The sequence below is a fragment of the Phasianus colchicus genome, chromosome 14, assembly GCF_987193195.1.
Source record: "Phasianus colchicus chromosome 14, bPhaCol1.hap1.1, whole genome shotgun sequence".
NCBI classification, from domain to species: domain Eukaryota; kingdom Metazoa; phylum Chordata; class Aves; order Galliformes; family Phasianidae; genus Phasianus; species Phasianus colchicus.
In genome coordinates, this window is record NC_143449.1 from 16,321,087 (window position 1) to 16,345,631 (window position 24,545).

The 24,545-nt window shown below is 46.0% G+C and overlaps 2 protein-coding genes across 6 annotated transcripts in view; one reads left to right on the forward strand and one right to left on the reverse strand.

Annotated features, from left to right (window-relative positions):
• Positions 1-24,545, forward strand: part of GPC3 (glypican 3) — a 120,075-nt gene that overhangs the window by 11,523 nt on the left and 84,007 nt on the right. The window lies entirely within an intron of this gene.
• Positions 10,419-11,767, reverse strand: LOC149916043 (uncharacterized). Its single transcript, XM_090150343.1, has one exon. It carries the CDS (start codon positions 11,582-11,584, stop codon positions 10,508-10,510), a length of 1,077 nt encoding a protein of 358 aa, XP_090006469.1. The 5' UTR covers positions 11,585-11,767; the 3' UTR covers positions 10,419-10,507.

Here is a 24,545-nt window from a genome sequence, read left to right on the forward strand (position 1 = left end):
CAGTGCACGCTGCTGGGAAGGGAGGTTTGAAAAGCTGCTTGGTCTTGCTTTTGTTTTTCCCTCCAGCTGCCTGGATTTCAGATGCCAGCACGGCACCAGTGCGTGGCTTGCAAAGGTCTGGGTGTGATGGGTAAGGGTTGCTCCCACAAGGAGCTGGTGGTGCTGGGGGGGAGCAGCCCAGGGGGTGGTGATGTGTGGTGTGGCACTTCCCGTGTCCTGTCTCTCTTTAGTTCCCCTGCAATTAAATACTGCTGATGCCCTTCCCCTTGGTGGTGAAATGAGGCCTGGAGCTTAATGGGGGCTTTTCACAGTTGCTTAAATGCTGCTTTAGCAGATTTTAAACACGATATTGGGTGTCTGGGCTGGGGGGTCACCAACTAGGGGGATGTGGGGGCATTCATGCTATCTGTGAGCCTTTCTTCTGCTATGGGACACCGTCCCCTGCCAGCTCTATGCATGCTTTCCACATCTTTTGCCTGCAGAAGAGATGTGGCCCTCTTGCAAAGCATGAAATGACAGAGTTTGAGGTGTCTGCTTCTGCAGGTCTGTCTGCTGCACTTACACTCAGAGCTGGGAGTCTCCATTTCCAGATAGTTCAAGTGTTAGCATTCTCTAAGGGCCTCCTAATGATACGAAGTTGTCAAATTACATCTTCCCTTTGTCATGGGCACACCAGTATCTTCCATCTCTTGGCCTGTAAGGATAAATAGAGGCATTCTTATTGCACAAAGTACTCAGAATGCAAACGAACCGGTTTGTAAGCTCTGGAAAGGGAATGGAGGAAGAAGCCTGCACCCCACAGCGAAGACAGGGGCCTGTCTCTAAAGAAAACCTTTTGCTAGATTGTCATCTGCTTTACTTCTAAAGGAGCAGTAAGACACAATGATAAGGCAGCCAATGGTGCATTTCATCTGGGGGCAATGAGCTCATGCTGAGCCAATTAAACTATTGATATGCTATGGCTTCACATTCCCTCCAGTGACGTTGGCCACCTCAGGTGTGTTACTCACGTTGACTTCACCACTGATGTGAAATCAATTTTAGTGATTTATAATCTTTTGTTTTACTACAGAAGTATGTTAATCTGTGTATTTTTCTTTTTTTTTTTTTCTTTTTTTTTTAAGACAACACATTGCTCAGATAGTGAGGGCAGATGAGAGCTTTCTATGTGAGTGGTCCATAGAAATCTGTAAGTTCTGAACTCACTTAAGGCACTGAGAATCCAGTTTTGAAAGTTTGGGCTTTATCCTTCAGAAGGTCTGAATGTGTGGTCTGGTCTTTCACTGCTCAATAGCTTGGCATTGTTCCTTTGGCACAGAAGAGGCACACGTCTCTACTATTCCCAGTATCAAAGGGCAGCAAAGAAGTGTGTATGTCACTCTAAGGACATTTTGCTCCTTAGAAACAAAGCAGATACCTCTCATATGAGCAGCAGGGAGACACCTGAGGGCTTGCACCGAGTTCAGAACAGTGCATCTGTGGCTGATGCTACCTGGAGAGCCCATAACCCTGGGTTATCAGCTGTAGCTGATGTTGGTCTGAAGGGTCTTGGGAACTTACAGGCTCATACAGCATGGGTGAGTGTTTATGTAGAGCTTGAGATATGAGTCTGAGCAGTGTGATTGCCTGATGTGTGGCCAGCCAAGCTGTGTTCAAAACATCTCTTCCTCTTAAAATTAAATCTCAACTGCAGCTCTGTGGGTAGTGGAGGATGTGTGCTGAGTTGTGTGTGGGCATCTCTGTGTGCAGCAGGGCAGAGGCTGTGTCCTGTTTCCCTCTAACAGTGCTGAGTTTTGGTGCTGATGGAAGAATCTCCAGCCCCATTTTCATAAATTGCCACATGCTCAAAATGTTTTTAGCTCTATTTCATGCTGTAGACCAGATGGATGGCCAGTATGGTGAAATGAGTTTTTCCTCCCTTCCCTTTCTTGTCTTTACTCTTCTCCCAGATGTAGCACGTGGAAGTTGTGTTGGTGCTGGGGACAACTGACAACTGGCACATGGAAGTAAGTGCATGCATTTATACATCAGTGCATCTTCTCTGCTGGATGAAATGTAGGGAGTGCTGCATATTTAATTTAATACTTAGGCAAACAATCTGAATTGGACAACAAATGATCTGAATTTGCACTTGGAAAAAACGAGTCACGTAAGTCTGTTGGTTAGAAAGTGAGGTTTAAGAAACCCAACCCTCTGAGACAAGGCAAAACAAACAGCAGTGTAGATCAATGGTAAAAGAATTCTGTTGCTGATCAGCTCTTCCCAAATTTGTCATCTTCACGTCAGAAAATCTATGACGGAGTGTCATAAAGAAGCAATTTTAAAAGCTGTAGAGATCAGTAAGGCTGCGTTTAGGATTACAGTTCATGGCTTTGGAATTCACTTTTTGAAGAAAACTGATGAGTAACAGATCCTAGTGGTGCAGCCTATTTGTATTGGTCAAATTCCTGTTATGATTGCAGTGAAAAACGATGTTCATTTCTTAGGGAAAGGAAATTAAATAGGCCTAGTAATCCATGTGAGGAGATGAGCTTTCACATTCTTTCCTCTTCCTTTAGTGTAAGCCTATCAGATCGACACGTTCCCTTGAATCTACCTCATAAAAAAATGAAATCAAATTGCTACTGAATTTCCAAGGAATTATATCAAAATGACACATGTATTTTACTGCCTTTTAATTATGAAATTATTTCAGTCTGCTTCAGCCTCCCATGCAAGTGGAGACAGACTAGCAACTGTTCTTAAATATTGGCTCATAAATTCCAAATATTTCTTCAAATGGAAGAAAATAGCATCCCACGGCAGGGTAACAATTACCACTTGTGCCATTAAAATCTTTACTGGCTAATTTTGATGCTCAGCTTCTGTCTGGATGAGAGTTTTAGGAGTGTTATTTATGCCACTGCTTGTCAGGGGAGTGCTTGGTCCCTGATGTCAGACAGCACAGCTGGGCTCAACCTCCTTGTGAAACCTTTGGGAGTTGCTGGGTACTTAGCAAGGACTAGATGGAGGTCTTTGAGATGGCCTGAGATCTTTTGCTCATGTTGTGATGCATTGCATCCCTCTGCTTTGTAGAAGAGGGCTGGGATATACAGCTTGCCTTGTCATTAGGCTGTTTAGATAATGGCCTGGAAATGATATCAGTAGCCCTGTATGTTGTGTTCTGCTGCCAGCAAGGAGCAGGCAGTTTGACATTTCAGAAAGAAGATTCATTTTCTATGGGATGTGGTTCAGAATCTACTTCTAGAACTAATAGGCAGTATGAGATTATTTTGACTAGGTTGCATGGGCTTTTACCCCAAAGGTGTAAAGCATGCTGAATTACTGGTATTAAATGAAAGCAAACACTTCACATCAAATGAGAAGGCAGTCTTTGAACTGGAGAGAGGTTGAAAACCATCCATTTCTCTGCCTTGTGATGCTTAGCTGTGACATAAGCATGAAAAATAATTAGACTCACCGGTAAGTAAATATTGGAAAATGAACCACATCTTGTAGTTCCAGAGCCAATGGAAGGTCACCTCTTCAGATCCCATTGATCCTCTTGGCTTTGGCTCAGCCAACAGCGAGATCACAGAACTGCTCTCAAGGAGATATTTCTAAATGTTATTGAGGTTGAAAAGCCTATGAAGGCTGTGAGCAACCCAGGCAATTTGTGTCCGTTTGATTTCTTCTGTCCTGAGCATTAGAATACAGCCTTTAATTATAAGGCTGTGTGTGTTTTCCCACAAGCTTTCTTCCTTGTGTAAGGGCATGGAACAAACGCTGCCCCTTAATGAGCCACCTCCTTTCTCCTCATTGCTTCAGGTCTTTTTCTTAAAATATTTTGAATTTTTCCCTTTAATTTTGTGGTGTTTCATGATGTACAGCAGTGACTAAGTGTATGTTTGTTCCACAGATGGAAAACTTGAAATTCTCAAAAAAGAGCACATTTTTGACCTTTTTTGACTGCACTCACCACAGTGTAGCATTATGTATTCAAGATGTAGCCTTGACTTGGGGTCTATTGCTGGCTCTGTGCAGTTTGCACCTTGCAACTCCTGGAGCTGTCAAGGCTCTGGAGATGATGTGTCCAACTTCCAAGCACTTGAACTACACTTCTCTGTAAGTTAGCAAAAAGGAGCAGCAATGCACCAAAATCCAGGCACTCTTTTAAAATGCAGGAGATTTCAAGGCTGGAAGCAACAACAACAACATATTTCAACTCTGACTACTCCCTTCTCTCCTCCAAACACAGGTGCATTGGATCTGGGTTCTTCTCCACAGATACAGCAAAAACCCAACCCAATCTCATCCCCTAAACCGTGACAGAAGAGTTCATGTTTGTGGGCTCTCACATGCTGGCAGAACTCAAGTTCCTTTTCTAAGCTTGGGAAATACTTCAGCTAATTAAAGAAAAGGTCAGCAGGATTTTGTACTGCCTTGTTCTCAGAAGCAGCTGAACCATTTAGGCTGAAATGAAAATTTGCCCTAAGGCAGACGAGAAGCATGCAAAGTTGCAATCCAGATGGTCGGAGCTCGGAAAAAAGAAATAGGTAAGCAGGAATAGGTTTTAAAGATCAGAAGTGTTAGGCAGCTGTAATATGCAGGGCTACCAGCTCTGCCTGCAGTCAGTTCTAATGCTTTCTGCAATGGACATGTAGATGAAGCTGTTGCACTGCTCTGTAGTGTGATCATGCATTCAGAGGTTTGGAGGAGACTCAAAAGCTGCATCTCCGAGTGACTTTGCAGAATGTTGGGTGGCTTTTTATCCTCTGTACGTATAGTCTTAGGAACGTGCTGCTTCCTGACAGCTAGATCTGTGTGAGCAGAACTGCTCTGTCCATTCAGACTTTTCAAGTGCCTGTGTAGCTGTAAGACACAAACAGATTACAGGATGAATAATAGATGGCCATAACAGATCTTGCTAATCAACAAATCTTTAATAAGTCTTAATTTAGGACTATTTGTTGCTGTATCTACAATGTCAATTTCTGTTCTGGTCCTGTAACTTGCTGTGCCTTTTTGTTTATGATAGCAAAGTGAGCATATTAAGTGCAAGTGAGTGTGAGCATATTAAAATGTGCAGATTTTCTTGCACGGAAGGCATTTTGATACCAGCATTTGAAGTCTATGGAGACTAATCCAGCAAGCTAACTTAGTTGAGAGATGTCATTCATGCAAGGACTTGAATCAAACTGCTATGAGTGTACCAAAAATATTTTATTTAGTGTGCTTGGGAGAAATGGAGCAAGAAAAGAAGGAAAATGGATGCTTTCTTTTTATTTATTTATTTAACAAGAGCCTATGTCAGGTCTCAGGAGCTGCAGAGGATGCTGCAGTAGCCCAGGTTGAGCCCAGCATCACCATCTTGTCAATGATGTGTTGCTCAAATCTGCAGTAACACAGATGCTCGTGGCTCAGTGGGTGATAGTGGAACAGCCACTGCAGGGATGGGGCAAAGCTTCATAGAAGTTGTACCAAACTGTGCTTTCGAGATACTCATGGTTGGAATGGGGAGACTGAGTATCAGGTTGCTGCATTACTGCCAGACTTTTGCATACAACCAGCTGTTAACTACACCAAGTGATGAAAGCGGGCAGTGACCTGAGCCCCTTGATCTGAAGTGCTGTATAACTCCATTGGAAGTGGCAGCAATGCTTCTTGAGGCCAATGGCTGCTGTTCCTGAGCCTTTCTGCAAGGGCTGTCCTGGCAAGGCAGAGATATATCTCCTCTTCCCTGCACATAAGTGTTTTTGTAGAGGTCTGAAAGTGCACATAACTCACTGTGATGTATTGGAAGGCTCCAAGTGCAGGGCTTGTGCTGGGCTGCAGTAAAGCAGCAGCAACTAAACTGAAGGATAAAGGGACGGCAGCAGGACCCTCTGTGTTATCCCTGAAGGTGCCTTGTGCCTTGTTATGGGCAATGTGCTGTAAGCAGGTCCCAAAGGGTCCCTCAGTTGGACAGGTAGTGGTGAAGGACAGCACCGGACTGCTACTTTGGGCTGTCCCCACTGCATGCATCAGTATGCAAAGAAGGGATTTGAGACTGGGGACTGAGAGTCTAATCTTGCTTCCCTGCTGACCTCCAGGCTGCGTGCCCTTTTTTCCCCATAGAGCTGTTCAGCCAGCTCCCAAAGCAGGAGGACTCGGTTCCCTGCTCTCTGTGTTTTTAAATATCCCCTTTATGACCCACTGGTGCCAGCCCCATGGCTGCCTCCTGCTTTCTGTGCAGCACCCGGCTTCCCCCTCCCAGGGTGAGATGGCTGAAGAGGTCATGCAGCATTAATAGGGAAGCAGATCTCTGATTTTGTTCCTGCTTATGTACTCTGACATCTCTGACGTTTTGTGAAGTGTGAAACGTTCTGGAGAAAACAACTTGGCTTTTACTGAAAAATTAATTACCTTGGCACTTTCCCCCTTAGCAGTGGGCTTTTGTCAGAGGACAAAGGCACTAATGATGGGGGAACAGATGAGATAGTAAAAGGACAACAGTAACATTAAAGAGAGAAAATCTGCATTAAGATAAAAAGAGCTAATTAAGCGTTGATTATCAGGGAGCAATGTAAACTCTTCAGAAAGCATTACCTTCTGTGCACTTGCTCTATAGAGCCAATTTATATACCTGAGTTTATCTGCTTCATAAATTAGTCTTTCCTGTAATTACAGCTAACGGACTATGACTTGCTATCCTCTTCAGTAGTATTCTTCTCCTCTCCTTAATGCTCAGATGAACCCAGTACAGCAACGCACGCAGGAGTTACAAAGAGAAGGAAAGCGGATGGGCTTTGTGCATTTCTTAAAAGCTTTTGGAGCTCTCATTTAGCAAAAAGGAGAAGGGGAGGTAAAATACCACAGCGCTGTACTCCTGGCTCTTTCTGACCTTGTAAACGGTGGTTTTCTTTCTGTCCTCTCAGAGGTTCAATGATAAGGAGATGATGTTGTAGGTTCTTTGTGAAGTTAGGGGCTGTTGTCCACCTGGATGATGGCGGTGGAGCATTGTGTTACAAATACACACGCAGCCAGAGCATCATGATGAGCTTATGGAGAGCTGTGCTTTGGTGTTCTGGTGCAAAAAAGATAGGAAGGAAGAACTGGAAATAAGAAATAAGTAGCTTTGCACGTGTTCCTGGTAGCCCTTCAGACATAATAAAGCATGAGAGACATAGTAGATAGTGGAGCATAAGCACAGATATTAGTACGTGTGTAGTCAGCCACCATATTCAGATTTCTACCTTTTCTTCAGTCTTCAAGAAGAAATGGAACAAGAACATGGGCTGTTATCATGGAGAAAGAGAATGCTTATTGTAACTTGAAGCTTGCTTGGCCATTAGTATTGTATTAATGTTCCCCTGCTTCTAACGATTTGAAGAATACAGGATGCACTTAAAAGAATGCATGTCATTAAAATGGTATCTGACAACAGTTCTCTCTCTGCCTGTGATGCGTTTGATTGTTAATATAGATATAATGTAAACGATCAGAAGATAAAAACTCCCTTTCTGTCTTTCTAATGTCTTCATCTGCCTGTTAAACGGATTATATGGGAAAGTGAGTGATCCGTTTCTTAGTACAGAATCACAGAATCACAGAATCACAGAATCACTAAGGTTGGAAACGACCTATAAGATCATCCAGTCCAACCATCCACCTGTCACCAATGGTTCTCATTAAACCATATCCCTCAACACAACATCCAAACGTTCTTTGAACACCTCCAGGGTCGGTGACTCCACCACCTCCCTGGGCAGCCCATTCCAGTGCCTGACCACCCTTTCAGAGAAGTAGTATTTCCTAATATCCAGCCTGAATCTTCCCTGGCGAAGCTTGAAACCATTCCCTCTAGTCCTATCACCAGTTACACGAGAGAAGAGGCCGACCCCCAGCTCGCTACAACCTCCCTTCAGGTAGTTATAGAGAGCAATAAGGTCTCCCCTGAGCCTCCTCTTCTCCAGACTGAACAATCCCAGCTCCCTCAGCCGCTCCTCATAAGGCCTGTGCTCCAGACCCCTCACCAGCTTTGTTGCCCTTCTTTGAACACGCTCCAGGGCCTCAATGTCTTTCTTGCAGTGAGGGGCCCAGAACTGGACACAATACTCAAGGTGCGGCCTCACCAGAGCTGAGTACAGGGGAACAATTACTTCCCTACTCCTGCTGGTCACACTGCTTCTGATACAAGCCAGAATGCCATTGGCCTTCTTGGCCACCCGGGCACACTGCTGGCTCATGTTTAGCCGAGCGTCAACCAACACCCCCAGGTCCATTTCCTCTACACAGTCTTCAAGCCATTCCACCCCAAGCCTGTAGCGTTGCTTGGGGTTGCTGTGGCCAAAGTGTAGGACCCGGCATTTGGTCTTATTAAACCTCATCCCATTGGCTTCAGCCCAGCTCTCCAGCCTGTCCAGATCTCTCTGTAGGGCCTCGCTACCCCCAGGCAGATCGACACTTCCAGCCAACTTGGTGTCATCTGCAAACTTACTGAGGGTGCACTCAATGCCCTCATCCAGGTCATCAATAAAAATATTGAAAAGGACAGGCCCCAGCACCGACCCCTGGGGAACACCACTCGTGACCGGTCGCCAGCTGGATTTAGCTCCATTGACCACCACTCTCTGGGCTCGACCCTCCAGCCAGTTCCTTACCCAGCCAAGAGTGTACCTGTCCAAGCCACGGGCTGCCAGCTTCTGCAGGAGAATACTGTGGGAGACAGTGTCAAAGGCCTTGCTGAAGTCTAGGTAGACTACATCAACAGCCTTTCCCTCATCCACCAGGCGGGTCACTAGATCATAGAAGGAGATCAGGTTGGTCAAGCAGGACCTACCCTTCGTGAACCCATGCTGGCTAGACCTGATGCTCCAGTTGTCCCGCACTTGCCGCGTGATCTCCCTCAAGACAATCTGCTCCATAACCTTCCCTGGCACCGAGGTCAGGCTAACAGGCCTGTAGTTCCCCGGGTCCTCCTTACAGCCCTTCTTGTAGATGGGAGTCACATTGGCAAGCCTCCAGTCTTCTGGTACCTCACCAGTCAACAAGGAGCACTGATAGATGATGGAAAGCGGCTCGGCTATCACCTCCGCCAGTTCCCTCAGCACTCTCGGGTGAATCTCATCCGGCCCCATGGACTTGTGACAGTCCAGTTGGAGTAGAAGGTCTCTGACCGTTTCCTTCTGAATCATGGGTGGTTTAGTCTGGTCTCCAGCCGAGACCACCTGGTCGAAAAGTGGAATATCCTGAGGATAACTGGTCTGACCTTTAAAGACAGACGTAAAGAAGGCATTCAGGACCTCTGCCTTTTCTTTATCCTCAGTAGTCACATTCCCGGCTTCATCCAGTAAAGAATGGAGATTCTCCTTAGTCCTCCTCTTACTGTTGATATATTTGTAAAAGGATTTCTTGTTTCTTTTTATTCCAGTGGCCAGGTCGAGCTCGAGCTGGGCTTTCGCCTTTCTGATTTTCTCCCTGCATATCTTAACAACTTCTCTGTATTCTTTCTGAGTTGCCCGTCCCTTCTTCCACAGGAGGTAGATTCTCTTTTTCTCCCGGAGCTTCAAGAATAGTTGCTTATTCATCCACGCCGGTCTCCTTCCCCGCCGGCTCATTTTGCAGCTCAGGGGGACAGCCCGCTCCTGCGCCTGTAAGACTACCTTCTTGAAGAGCAACCAGTTGTCTTGGACCCCTTTACCCTCTAAGACTGAATCCCAGGGGACTCCCCCTACTAGTCTTCTAAACAGTTCAAAGTCCGCCCTCCGGAAGTCCAAGGTAACAGTTTTGCTGTTCTTCCTCCTGGCTCCACCAAGAATCGAGAACTCTACCATCTCATGGTCACTCTGTCCAAGACAGCCCCCAACCTCCACATCTTCCACCAGACCTTCTCTGTTTGTGAACAGCAGGTCTAGCGGGGCAGCTCCTCTCGTAGGCTCTCTCACCAGCTGCATCAGAAAGTTATCCTCTATACACTCCAGAAACCTCCTAGACTGCTTCTTCTGCGCTGCGTTGAATTCCCAGCATATGTCAGGGAAGTTGAAGTCCCCCATGAGGACAAGGGCTGGCGACCTCGCAGCTTCTGCCAGCTGCTCATAGAACACCTCATCTGTCTCCTCATCCTGGTTCGGCGGTCTATAGCAGACACCCACCAATACATCTGCCTTGTCAGCCCTTCCCCTGATCTTTACCCATAGGGATTCAACCTTATCATCCCCAGCCACAAGCTCAGTAACATCAAAACACTCCCTAACATACAGAGCCACACCACCACCCCTTCTTTCTTGCCTATCCTTCCTGAAGAGCTTGTAGCCATCCATTGCAGCACTCCAGTCATGGGAGCAGTCCCACCATGTTTCCGTAATGGCAACTAGGTCATAGTTTGCCTGCCGCACCATGGCTTCCAACTCTTCTTGTTTGTTGCCCATGCTGCGTGCATTGGTGTAGATGCACTTCAGCCGAGCCCCTCGCCTCATCCCTAATCCCATTGCCGCTCCCCCAGGCTCATCTCTAGCAGGCCTGGTTTTATCCCCTACCCCCTTCATATCTAGTTTAAAGCCCTCTCTACAAGTCCTGCCAGCTCTTGGGCAAGGATCCGTTTCCCCCTTCGAGACAGGTGAGACCCATCAGCAGACCCCAGGCCAGGAGCCGAGTAGACCGCCCCATGATCAAAGAACCCAAAATTCTTACTTTTGCACCATCCTTTCAGCCATGTGTTTATAAGGTGTGTTCTTCTGGTCGTCTCAGCGTCCTTCCCTGCCACTGTAGGAATACAGGCAAATACTACCTGTACGCCTGTTCCTTCAACTAACCTCCCCAGTCTCCTGAAGTCATTTTTCATAGTTCTCAGGCTTCCGTCAGTGACCTCATCACTGCCAGCCTGGACTATCAATAAGGGATAATAATCGGAGTTGCGAATCAAACTAGGAAGTTTCCTGGAAATATCCCTGACTCGGGCCCCAGGGAGGCAGCACACTTCCCTGCGGGTGGGGGCAGGCCGACATATTGGGCCTTCTGTTCCTTCTAGAAGGGAGTCTCCTATGACTATTACCCTCCTTTCTTTTCTGGAGGAGGCAGTCATTAAGCGTGGAGCTGGATGCCTCTTCTTGGGAACACTTGGAGGCAGTTCTCCCACTTCACCCTCAACCACCGCACCCTCCAGTTTCAGGGCTTCAAACCTATTACATAGAGGCACCTGGGGAACCGAGGTAGGTCGGGATGGGGGTCGCCCGCATCGCCGAGCTGGGACCTGATGCCATTCCTCCTCTGCCCTCAAATTAGCTCTCTCATTTCGATCATGGCAAGGGAGAGGGTCCACTGCTGTTTGGGGGGTGCAATCTCTCTGTCTTTCACGCAGAGAGTCACACCACCAGTCTATCTCCCGCTCGCACTCTCTGATGGCTCTTAATCTCCCTACCTCCTCCCTAAGCTCCACCACCAGGCTGAGAAGCTCGTCCACCTGCTCGCACCTTGCACAAGTGGCATCCTTCCCATTCTCCCCTGGCAGCAGCAGGCTCAGGCACTCCCTACAGCCAGAGACCTGAACTGCTACATTTCTTGGCAGGCCCTCTGTCTGGGTCGCCACAGTCCTCTTGGGGGAAGCCCGCCGCCTGGTAGAGACCATGTTTGAACCTGCGGTCTCGAGGTCTGTCAGTAGGAGAGCTGATCACCTGAACAAAGACAAGGACAAAGCACTGATGTGTCCTGCCACAAGTCACAACTCCCACACCAGCTACTGCAGTAATGTATGAGCAGTGTGGGCTGCGTTCACACTCTGACCACCCTCTCCGGTGTCAAAGGCGGGTAACACCTCGTTCTCACCTGGAGCGATATGGAGCCGGCTCCTGCCCTCCCAAGAGCTGCTTTTAAATTCCCAATGAGCAGTCAAGGTCAGGTACAAGAGATAAGGGCCAGCTGTTTAAATTATACCGCGATTTGGGCCAGCTCCACCCCTGCTGCCTCAGCAGCCCGCCCACAAGCTGCCAGCTCCCGGCGCCGACCACGTGCTTTTTGCTGCCTTCAAAACCAGCCCTAAAAAGAGCTTTTTCGTCGGCTTCTTTGCTATAGATCCCTTCCCCAGCGCAGTCTTACCTGCTCTGAAGCTGGTCTCCTCAGCAATGACCGGTGCTGTGTCACCCACATACTTTGAAAAGCTTAACAGCGTAAAACGAAGTGTTCATGGTTTGTTTATTTTCCTACTAACAATGACATTTTAGGCTGAACCGTAGTTGCTTCTTTACAATGCAGCTGCATTGTCCTTACTGCTTAAATGGACTTCTCATACGTTACTGTTTTGTAGAGCACTATGTTAGGATTTTAATAAAGGTTTTGAACCTCTGTGGCAGAAGGATGATTGCTCTATAGGGCTGAATTCTCCCTTACAGGAAATAGTGGTTGACTTTGCAAAACGATGTAGCTGCAGTACTTGAAGGGAGTTGACAAGAAGGAGGGGGACCGACACATTCTGATAGTGGTAGGACAAGAGGGAATGACTTTAAACTCAAAGAGGGGGCACTTACGTTAGATGTTAAGAGGAAATTTTTCACTTGGAGGCCCTGTACTGCTGCCCAGAGAGCTGTGTGTGCCCCTTCATCCCTGGAAGTGTTCAAGGACGGGTTGGATGGGGCCCTGGGCAGCCTGAGCTGGTGGGGGACAACCCTGCCCATGGATTGGAACTAACGATCTTCAAGGTCCTCCTCTCCCCCCCAACCCCTCCCCATGATTCTGTGTGCCCCATCCTGCTGTGTCTTCCTGTGTGCCATCTAACTTCACAAATTCGTACGTAATTAGCGGGCCTCTATTAATAACGTTATTTAAAACCCGAGGTTAATGAATGATTACGATAAGGCTTATGTGATATGATTGCAAGGGCTGAATAATGAAGATTTCAGAAAGCAGTTAGCATGTGTTTGACACGCTGCCTGGGGAGGAGGCAAGGATCTTGTTTTAATCACTTAATAGAGCTTTAATAAGCGAGGCAGCGCGGTAGATGGGGGGATGTTAGGAAGTGCAGGACGAGTGGTGAGTAGCATGGTGTGGTGCATAGCAAGCAGCTGTTAGGAGGTTTCCTAGCACATAAAATGTCAGATTTTTCAAACTTGAAAATGCTGACTTGAAAGGCAGCCCCCTGTTTCTCCCAGTGCTGGATTTGCCCTTCTTGTTACAGTATTTTTGCATGCAGTTCCCTGAAGCGTAGCCCTTTTCTTTTAGGAAAGAAATGCCATCTATTCTTGCAACACAGAGTCTTGGGCAGATATAATTGGTAGCTGTAAGGCCGGATGCCAACACTTCCTTTTGCTTTCATTTCGGTTGCCACTTTGAGGAAAAACTGCAGAGATGTCCCTGGGTGCATGGGGCAGCTTTTGGGTTTTCTGTTTCCATTTTAATTAGGATCACATCCAAACGGAGCAAAGCGTTTGCCATTCACCCTCTGCAGGCATTAACAATTCCCATTCTCAGGCAGGAATCTTCCTCTGAGAGCTGACACTGAGTGCTGGCCCGGATAAATGGTCATGGAGAGAGCTCTCTCTCCTTTGACACTCATGGAGTATGGGGTCTGTGGGACACAGCACAGTGTTGCCCCAAGTCGGTGTGGATGCTCAGAGGTAAAGGCTGATTGTCAGCTGTAGGGCTGCACTGATGGCTTTCTGCAGTGATAGAAAGTCTTGGTGTCTTTGCAAGTCTTATTTTAAATGTTTTATTCCCCCCCCCTTGCAAAATGAGTTGAGCAATTGTTTCTGTATTGGCAGCTGACTTGTAAGTCAGCCACTTGGTTGCCAGGCCAGGAGGACATGGAAATGCTTTATAAGCACTTTTATGCTTTGTGATCGTTTTAATTCACCAATATTTAGAGCCCCTTTGCATTGGCGCAAAGCAAAATAAAACATGGTCTCTGGCAGGTGTCAAGACAGGCTCAGGAGGAATTGCTTCAGTCAGGGTCTGAGAAAGGTCTGGGGTTTTTTCCTCTTTTTTTTTTCTTTTCAAAAAAGGCTTCTGGGTGTTAATTTCATTGTTTAAGGTCAGATGATGTTGACTGAAATCATGCAACTAATTCTCTCAACAAGCAAAGTTATTTACATACCAGATGGAATTTAATTTGGGCACTGCTTCTCCTGCATCTCTCCCTGGTTTGGTATTTGGGTTGCACCTGAAAAAATACACTGATGTCCATGTTAGGGCTGAGTTTATTATGCTTACCTTGCTGGAGAGGTGTTAAGCCAGGGACGTCCCTTATGGCAACTTACTTTTTATTGGTGTTTTTATGGGCCCTGCTGTAGCTGCCATTCATCTTGCTTGGCTTTGGGATTGGTCTTCCAGTTGCAGCGTTTCTCTGGTTAGTGAAAGGAGGCAGCCCCTCTTCCCCGTGTGTGACAAGGGACAAAACTGCTTTCTGTGTACCTCCCTCTCTTCCAGAGTCCTACCCTGACTTAGTTTTGATGTCTTCGTAAATATTTTCAGCGTGTAACACAGCAGCAGTGGCACTGTGTAAAGAAGCAGGGAAAAAAAATCAATTCCTGGGAGTTCTGTAGAGCTAGACAGAAAAATGCCTTGTAGCTAAAAACAGATGTTTCAGCAAAAACCAAAATGTCACAGCCTCTATTTTTCATAAAAAAAAAAAAAAACCACCAAAAAAAAACCAAAAAAAACCCCACAACCACAGGCTGTCATCTTCCATCCTCCCGATGGTGTCTGCAGAGCTGCCCTTGGCTGGGGCTGGACATACTTGTATGGCTGGGGCATCCAGCAGGGGAGTTGCATGGAGAGCTGAGCTCTGTGTACACTGCCCATGTTCCCTGCTTGCTCTGTTGGATGGATGTAGTGGGAGTGATTTGGGATCTGCTCAGTCCAGGGAACGAGTGGCACAGAAACACATTCCCTTTTGTAGTTTCTTCCTTTGAGGGCCGAAGCACGTGGCACTTGGGTGTTACCCTGAGTGAGTGGAAATGGGGCAAAGGCAGTGGGGATTTACAATGAGAAATCTGTCTTGCTGTCTATGATTATCATTATTTTTCCTACAATGGAAAATGAGATTGTTGCTTTTATGCTGGACAAATTTCTGGACTCTTGGGAAAGCTTGGAGAGTCTGGCTGGCACCCTTGCAGTATTGCTCCAACATGAGCATCCCTCTGTTCTTTAACACTGCTGTCTCCATTCTTTAACACTGCTGGAAAAATCTGTGTCCCTTTTACAAACCAGTGAAGTTTTAAGTGAAGAATCTAATGAGCTCTGATATTTTTCAAAAAGCTGTGTGTTGTGGTAGGACAGGGGTTAGAGAATGACTGCTCTGATTTTTGCAGGGCTGGTGTGGTGGCATTTCCTCACCTGTTTGGATTTCCAGGTAGATAAGATGGCAAATGGAATGAAACCAGCATTCTGCTCCTGAGAGCTGGGCTGGGGTTTTTATCTCGCTGGAGACTGTTGTCTCTGGTATTGTCTTTCTGCTGGAGCCCCCTAAGTATTTAATAGGTGCGTTGACTTCTGAGATTGCAAGTGCTTTGCCGGAAACCCATTCTGTATGCTGATATCCCCTGAGGGAAAGTGATGCTCGGGTTTTAAAAAGACTGGATTCTGTTTCACCCGCCTTACATTATTATTACAAATCATATTATCTTAATTAAACAGGGATCCATGTAATAAAGAATCCGTTGTGTTGGCAAAAATTAAAGATGTGCAGGAATTGTGATCGTGTTACAATAATTGCCTCAGTGGTAGCATTAATGCTTTTTCACTCCAGTTGCTCCTTGTTGATTGAACAACCTTTTCCGTAGGCTATAAATCTCTATGGCTCTGCTAATAAAGAACTAAATAGCCTAATAATGTTTCCAAATGTAGCATTGCTTCACTGTTTTAGGAGAAGGCAATTTCTCATCCAAACCAAAGTCAAAACTATGTAGTATGACCGTATTGTGTCTACACTGCTCAACTACTTCTGCAGGAGACAGGTTCAGAAATCTAAAAAACAATACAACAATGGAAAAATGGTGTTTGTTCATTTAAAGCAGGAGGTCAGGAGTCCCAATTAACTGTGTTTGGAGATGCTGCTCTTTCTGCTGAGCCCCCACTGCAAACAAGGAGGTGCTTCAACATGCATGTGGCAGCTCCTATATGGAATGAGGGTTTCAAACAAGTGAAGCACAGCTTTGCATCCTCTGCTTGCACACATGCTACAGGCAAAGTGCCTGGTGGGGACACTGACCAACTAAGGAAAGTGGGTTTGTAATATCAGATGTTCCAATTGGTGGATAGAAACCTTTTATGTATTATTCATTTTGTAGATAGAATCAAAGATCCTATGACTGTTTTATTTTTCTTGCAATTGTGGCCCAAGTAAAACCCCCCAAGGTGCTCAATGCTGCAGGAAGGGGCTGAGAAGTGTTTAGTCACTTGTAATTGTTTGTCAGGTTATTAAATGACAGCTTCTTGGAATCAGAGAAATGAGGTACTGACACACACAGCTACTGGTACCATTTACTTTTGGATCCCACTGACACAGCCTAGCAGCACTGAATGCAACTGTCAGCTCCTTCTCTTTTAAATGGTGTTGTCTACTGGGGCACGTTTGTCCTATGGCATTGGTTCTTCTGCAGAGTCAGCGAGACATCTCTGGTGATGAAGTCACTTTGCAGGCCGAGAGTTTAGATGACCATAAATTATTGTGAGTTGCTGAATTGAGAATGCAGTGACCCTACAGCATAACCCTCCTGTAGGAAACACCCTGATCTCGTAGCTCTGCGAAAAATGCCTCTTCTCAAACTTCTCTGTTCTGCAGCCTTCTCTGCAGGAAGGGCACTGTGCAAACCTACCAGGATCAGTGTCAAACCCTGCCATGGGGCAGAGATCCTGGCAATGCAAAAACTCCTATTATGCAGGGACTTCAGTAAGCAGAGTTGTTCTCATACTATTTTTCACATGAGGTTAGAGGAAAGGAGGAAAAAAAAAAAAAAAGCCAGGTGTTTGGGAGGGAGGGAAGGTTTGGGGACCTGCAAAAAGGAGAGCTGAAGCAGCAATGCGCTGTGATTTGTGCTGCTGGGCAGCAGTGAGTGGTTTTCCCTCAGCAAGCAGTGCTGCAGCCTGTTAGCGCTGCTCTTCTCTCCTTGGAGATAGGCCCCAGCTGCACTCCTTGAACTCGGGTTAATCTGCTGGGCTCCCAGCTTGTTAATGGACTGTGAAGTCCGGCTCCTGAAATCCTTCAAAAGTCTGCGTGTGACCTTTGGTGGCTTTTTCTTTCTGCCTCTGGGATGTAGCAGCTTTCTGCCGGCTGGAGGAGAGCTGATGTTTTTGCAGGGAGCCTTTCTGAGGGTTTGCAGGCTGCACAACGCAGCGCTGCTGAGATTCTGAATGAGGCCAGCAGGTTTGGAGGGCTTAGAGGGATTTTAAGTACTTTGTGTTGCAAAGGCAAAGTGCTGGAAATGGGCTTCACCCCCCAACACACAGCACTGGGGAAGTGGGTGAGCTGCCCACCATGCCAGCATTCCTTTGGAGGGTCTGGGGAAGTTACTAGGATGCAACAGACAATAAACAAACGGGCCTTAACTAAGTGATAGTGATAAGCTTCCACAAGTTTGCATGTGCTTGAAGATCCTTATTTTGCCTGCAATCCACTTACATTTTGTAGCTTTGCTGTCAATTTATATGCTTTCTGATAAATGCCTCCTTTCGGTGTAAAGCAGCTTGGCAACGTGTGCCATTTTGATTAGCTAAAGTAAAGATTTGCTTTGACACGTCATTCCTTTTGTTCCGAAGCGTCTTGACAATTCGTATCTGTGGCAGCCAAACAAGCAGATTTATGTACCAAGCTATTGTTCATTCCTCAAGTGTCACTGCCAAATGAGCTAGATTCTAAGCGTTTGATTCCTCCCCACTTTGCGTGATGGGAGGTCCACTTTGCAATAATGAAAACAGTTTTCTTGCAAAATTCAATTAAACAAAATATCAACCATAAATCAGAATGGAGCTCTCATGGAGTTCCCATATGTGCCTATTGCTGCAGTGATAACACTGGAAAAAAATGTCGGTTCCTCCAACTATTGTCTTTGTCTCTTGAATTTTCCTTGTCATGTCCATACCTTTCTAGGGTTGTTTTGTTTTTGAGATGTAACTTCAGAGGGGCAACAGTGCCTCTTGTCTGCGTCCAATCCATTTGGGCAATGTGGCCAGGCATTGGCTGGTGCTCTCCCTCAAGTCCTGAAAACCTTCTCTGCTAGAAACAACAGTTTTAAAACAAAAACATCATTAAATTTTTCTTCAGAAATTTAAAAGGCTGCCAGTGAAGCTTTTAGCGTGGAAATACTTTTTCCTATGTTAGAATAAGATGATATGAATGGCTAACGAGGAAAGGTAGGTTAAAATAATCCAGATACGTCTTGGAAAATCTATTTCAATTATGCTCAGTGTGCTTTTAGTGGAGACTATAAATTCTAAAGAATTAAGGGAGCCATAAAGATAAGTGTTACAGGAGAGTATGCCTCACATTTCACCTTCAGAAATTAAAATATTCGCTGTGAATTCAGATGTTATAAGGGTCACTGCATTGCTTGTGGTCATTAATAGCAGGAGGTGACTGTTGGGAGAACTACGGGAAACCATTTCCCATAACATGGAAATTAAATGTGCAATTTACTGAAGATTCCCTTCCTATGAAATGGTGTGTTAACGCCAGATTGTGTGCTGAAGGGAACTTTGCTTTATATTTCAAGTTTGCACACGGATGGGCCATCTACACTTCATCTGCCTTGCATGAAGCAGTGATTACACCAGCATAGCGTGAGGTCATTTCATATTATTTTGGTTTTTTGTCCAGTGTAGCTGGGCAGAGAAGAAGACAAATGAATAACCAAGGTGTTAACGTGGGGATGTGAGAGCACGTGGTAGGTCACTGGGGAGCCCTGTGCCATGCTGCGTGTGTGTGCATTTCTAGGGCTGTGTGTGTGCCTCTTAGATGCTGTCTGCTGCTGTTTAGGTAAAATTGGTGTGATGAGAAGCAATTCATTCAGACAACTACTTGCACTGCGCTCCACGCCACTCCCGGACTTTCATATAACAACACTTCCCACCAGAAAGACAGTAAAACCAATGAGGCAGAGCACGCCTTGCCTCCTCCTCGTGCCCATGAGGAGGTGTTGCTGTAATGTAATGCACTGCATAATATTTCTGATGGTGAGAGCTAGGGCTGAAGCTGGTTTGGCTGAGCTTTAGGATGCTCCCTTTAGCACTCCTGGTATTTGCTTGCTGACAGATATCTGTGGGTTGCCCTCCCACTGAATTTAACTATGGGTGCCTGGCTTCAGGGGTGCTATTTGGAGCTGCTAGCTTGTGGATTTCTCTGCTTCTTGCACCAATAGGCCCCTCACGCAGCATTTGGTTCAAGGAGTGAGACTGGGGAAGTGGTAATGTCACTTATTTCTCCTCCCCAAATGGCTGTTGGAAACCAAACTGTTAAGGGTGAGTTGCTCAGAGAAGGAAAAAAGTGCATGCTGCTGATGTGGGGCAGAGAGCCATCTGTTTGGTTTGGTAGAGCCACATCTCGATGGAAAGCAGTACAGGAGATGAGGTGAACGTTCTCAATAGATACAACAAATGGAGACTGGGCTTCAGTGGAACTGGAGCCCTGTGTGAACCTTCCTTAATGCCTCCGTGTCCAAAGTAGCAGGGTTTATGCTGAGAGATGGGTTGCTGTTGCTTTAATGGATGCCATCTACATGCATGGAGCTTTCTCCTATTTATGAAATTAATGTGTGTTGATAAGCTTATAGGGGATACTGCTCAAACTGACAGAAAACCAGCCTGGAATGATTACCAGATGCCACGTGCAAAACATGTCTGTTAACAAAAATGATTTAGGGCGTAGGGCTCACAGGGTGTTATAACATCCAACAGCACATAACTGTGAAATATTAGCTTCATCCTGACATCATTAAACGTGATGAATCTCTGCTTCTGACACCATCCTCCAGCAAGCAGTGCTGTAAAATGCACAACTAATTCTGAGGTGTTTGATTTTGGGGGTGATGTGAGAACTTCAGACATGTCTGCTCCACGCAGTGCTCTTCTACCCAGGATCTGCCCAGAGTTCCCTCCTGGTGCTGCCCTCAGCCTGGGATGTTTGTCTGCTCAGCTTTTCCTTTGTTAATGATGTACACAAGTGTCAGCAGAGCCTTTCTCTCTGCGTTTGTTATTTCTTCATCATTGACACAGAGGCGTGTGTGATAAAGACTCATCAAAGTTATCATTACAGTACACGTAGCTGCACTGAACTGACTGGTTTGTCTGTAAAGCTCTTTTTGATCTGACTCTGTTTCTGGCTCTGTGACTCATTACTTACTTTCCCATAGCACTCCCTGCTGAAGATCACACTTGTCTTCTCCTCTTGTGTTTAATTCATGATCAAAATAGATTAGTGTTCATATTTGTCTTGCTTTTCAGTGCAGTGTGCATAACAGCAGCTTAAAAATAAAAAATCCCAACAACAAACCAACCCCTCTCCAATACTACTCAAGATCAGAAATAACCTCAGTACACCTCAGACCCTCGTGCCTGACAGCTCCTTTGCACACAGAACCTCTGGGTCAGTGGCTGTTGGTTGTCCCTGAGCAGCTCTTCCACCAGTGGGTTTGAGGAGGGGACTGTCCATAAATATCACTTAAACCTCCTGACGTGAAGCAATTGCTCGGAGCTGGATGGAGGGAGCAGTGACTGCCCAAAGGCTCTGAGCTCCCCAAAAATCTAGCTAGCATCCTCACTGCTGCTCAGTGCACCTCCATGCCCTGCTATTGTGGCTGCAGGCAGCACTCTTGGGTTTTTGTGTGCGTTGTGTTCTGGGGGAAGGGGCAGCTGTAGGGAGCTGTGGGGGGCACGAGGAGGGCACAAGATGAGGATGGGTGTCACCGTGCAGAGACCTGGGTGCTGTGTTTTCATTGCTAGTTGGTACTCCAGAGTGAGTTGGCTATGCAGGACTGTGTGTTTTTGTTATGACTTTCTGCATGGAAAAGAAAGTTGTGAGATTTAGACGAGGCAATACAACTTAGTGTGTAATGCCTGGTTTTGGTGGTCAAAGGGCTTGGGGTTCCCTTCCTTTTATTCTGCAGACAGAAGAATGGTGGTTCTTAACCATTTTCAAGGATTAAAACATAAATATATATATGTACACATCAGTTTGTAGATGTATTTTCTAACTTCAGCAGGCTGTAAATAAACATAGCAACTAGTTGAGTGCTGCTGAATGCTGTGGTAACTACTGAGTATTAAATGACATTGAGATGAAATCCTGTATGAACGTACAACCGCTGCCAAGGTTGGGGTTTAACAAAGCTTGTCGTTCCCGTGGTTTAAAATGCAGATTGCATGCAAGGTCCCCACTTGCCCCCTTGCAGTGCTGAAGCTTTTTCCAGCACTGAAGTTGGAGCATTTCTCCTGGAATTAGCAAACTGTTCATCATCTGTTCGTATGCTTTTGTGAATTCGGCCATTAAAAAGATCCTTTAATTCCATTTAGACACTTTAAAGCTTAATGGTTAAGAGCACTGGTAACTTTCTGGCAACACGTGGTGTGATGTTAAAGGCAAGTCCTTGCTCCTAGTTTAATGCAGTTAATAAAGTTTGTTTCCTCCCTCCCCATTTGAGAGCCTTGTCTGCGTATCTGCAGAGAAAATTCAACCCGACCTTGCTTTACAGCCTAAGATGTCAGGAGACAAATAAAACGAGCCTGCCTTGTTTTTATTAATGGCCTTGATTTTTAGCCTGATGACTTATTTGCTAAACACAGCTGATGCAGGGAGTGCAGGCTTCAGTACCCATAAATCCTCCCATGCAGAACAGTGTGCCTGCCTGTCCTGAGCCCTGCTCTCCTTGGTCTTGGCCACGCTTCCCTTCCAGGCCCCCATCTCACCATGGCTAGGTGAGGTTCCTGCATGCTGTGCTCATTCCAGTCTGCTTTGGGATCAGCCCATGTCTTTGCTGCTGATGGGAGGTTTGGGATGTGGGAACCCCAGTGCTAAATGGTAGGAAGGATAAAGTGGAGAAAGTCATTTTATAGTGGAATAGTTCCTGGGAAACTTCATCAATCTTTGCCTGGATTCATATGCAGTCGTGACTTGTGCTGACATTCACATGGCTGGTGTAGGGGAGCAGTGTGCAGCCTGTGATTTGGGCTGTGTGCTGAACCACTGGCCTGATGTCAGCTCCATCAATATAATAAAATCAATGGAGTTGGAAGGGACACTTAGAGATCATCTAGTTCAACTCCCCTGCAATGAACAGAGATACCCACAGCTTGATAAGGTTCCTCATATCCTCCTCTTCCTCCTGTTATTGTTTTTTGAGACATCACAGAATTGTCTGTAGTGGACATGTTTGAATAATGGCTATTAGAAGGGAGAGCCTGCCCAACTAATGATGGGTGTAAAATAGAATATTTGTCCAAATGTTGTTTCTTGCTCCTTATGTTCAACAGCTTTTGCATTGTGCACTGTGCTGCTCAGTGATTATGGGGCTGTGCTGGCCCAAAATCACAGATTCGCTGTTAAAAAATACGTTGTTCCACTCCTAAGAGCAAGAAGACTTTCCAAATCCAAGCACGTGTTGCCTGCCTTCAAAGCGTTCGCAAAAATCGGTGCAAGAGGGGAAATAATAAAATGATCCTTTTCCTTTTTTTGAGTGAAATTAAAATATGGTCTTGCTGCAGATGGCTGACTGCAGTGCAATGCCCCATATGCGTGCGTGCAATTACACTTTTCATCTTGATGAGTTTGATGCGTTTATGGAGCTGGCTGTTTGTTTGTCAGTCATCAGATTCAACCTCCCCCCCGAAAAAAGCAGGGCTGTTTGTTCTTTGTAACATTTTAGATCTAATTCCTGCTCAGCTGAATGACAGATATTAGCATATTCCTTAGGAAATGTGGCTTGGGTGTATGTGTACAGCAAAGAGCAGTTGATAGGGCACTGGCAATCGCAGCTCGTCTGTTAGTCATTAAGCTCAGCAAGAACAAATGTGTCTGCATCAGATAACGAATGCAGAGGCAGTGCTGGCAGTGGAACCTCTGCTTTAGTCTGAAATCCTTTGTTTCCTAATAAGGCCTCAAATATGAAGTGTGGAAATACCTTGGAGAGGATGTGCCATTGGGAACTTGTTGGTTCCAACGTAACACAGTGCATGAGGATTATTGGACCGAATGAGCTGTGCTCTTTTCAGTGCTTTTTTTTTTTTTTTTTAATGAGAAGACATTTATTTTCTTCCTGAATAACTCTGGGACAGTCGTCCCATCTCACATCTCTTACTTGTTGTTATTGGAGATGGATTCTGGGTGTCTGCTGAAAGAAGCCTTGTGGAGGGTGAGGTGGACCCACCATCCAATGGACCCATCCATCCACTTGGAGTGTAGAGAAACTTGTTGATGGGTCCATTCTAACTCAGGATGTTCTATGATTCTTTAGGGAAAAGCAGCAGAATGCATGATAGCATCTGAGTACACACTGAAAACAGTTCCAGTCCATCAGCTGCAAAAACGATCTTCTTAAGTAAATACCACTTTTCTGCACACAGCATCTATTTCAGTCTTCATGCGTGTGCCTGCATTGAGGGTTGTGCTATTAAAATAACTGCAAGCATTGCATGAAAGCACCGTGGGTGAAGGCAGTTGGTGCCTTATGGTGTGCAGGAGGCAGCTCTGCTCTGCCCGGCGTGGCTGAGTGCTCCCTGCAGAGCCGCTTTTGATGCTTTGCAGACTTTGAGGCATTGCTGTCAGGTGGGGTTACAGGCAGAAATGAATAACCCTCATGTAAAAGCTCCCACTTGCAGCAAAGACAGGAAAAACCAAGCAAAGGCTGTCCTTGCTCTGGTCCTTTGCTGCCCTGTAGGTGTCCCAGGCCTGGGGACCACAGTGGGAAAGACGTGCTCCGGAGCACGTGTTTCTTTGTGACCTTCAGACAGGGAGAACAGCAGGAGCTTTAATTCAGGATTGTTAATTCAGCTTGTTCAGCATCTCCTTGGGTGTCTTCCAAGCAATTGGGCTCAGAAATTATTTAAAAAAATATATACATTTTTTAATATATTGCCCGAGCGAGAACAATAACTGAGTAACGATTGCTGGCTGCTGCTCTTACCCCACTGTGCTCAGCCTCGGGGGTGCTCTCAAGCAGTCCTGGCCTTGCTTTGGTGGCATTGTTCCTCTGCTGTCCTCCTGCCCACTGCAGGACCTGATGCAGCTGCAGGATGGGGCAGCCCCTGCTGGGGTGTGTGCTGTATCCCTGCAGCAGCTCTGTGCTGTATAGGGAGCTGTTAGCTTATCTGCTCTGAGGTCCCTGCTGCAGCTGGAAGGCTGTCTCTCTGCATGATTCTGCTGCCACTTGATCCATTAGGTGTTTTTTTTTTTTTTTTTTTTTTTTTTTTGTGGAGAGAGGAGGAAGCAATTCCTGCTGGGGCAAGTTTCCAGTCATTCTCTTGGCAGCTTATTACCCCTTTCTTGAGCATGTTGGTGATACCGTCACCCTGACATCCCTTTGCAAGGCAAAATGCCTGTTTCTAAATGCAGATCTACAGTTGCTGCCCTGCAGTGCTACGTTCCCCAGCCCAGTCAGAAGGTACCTGATGGT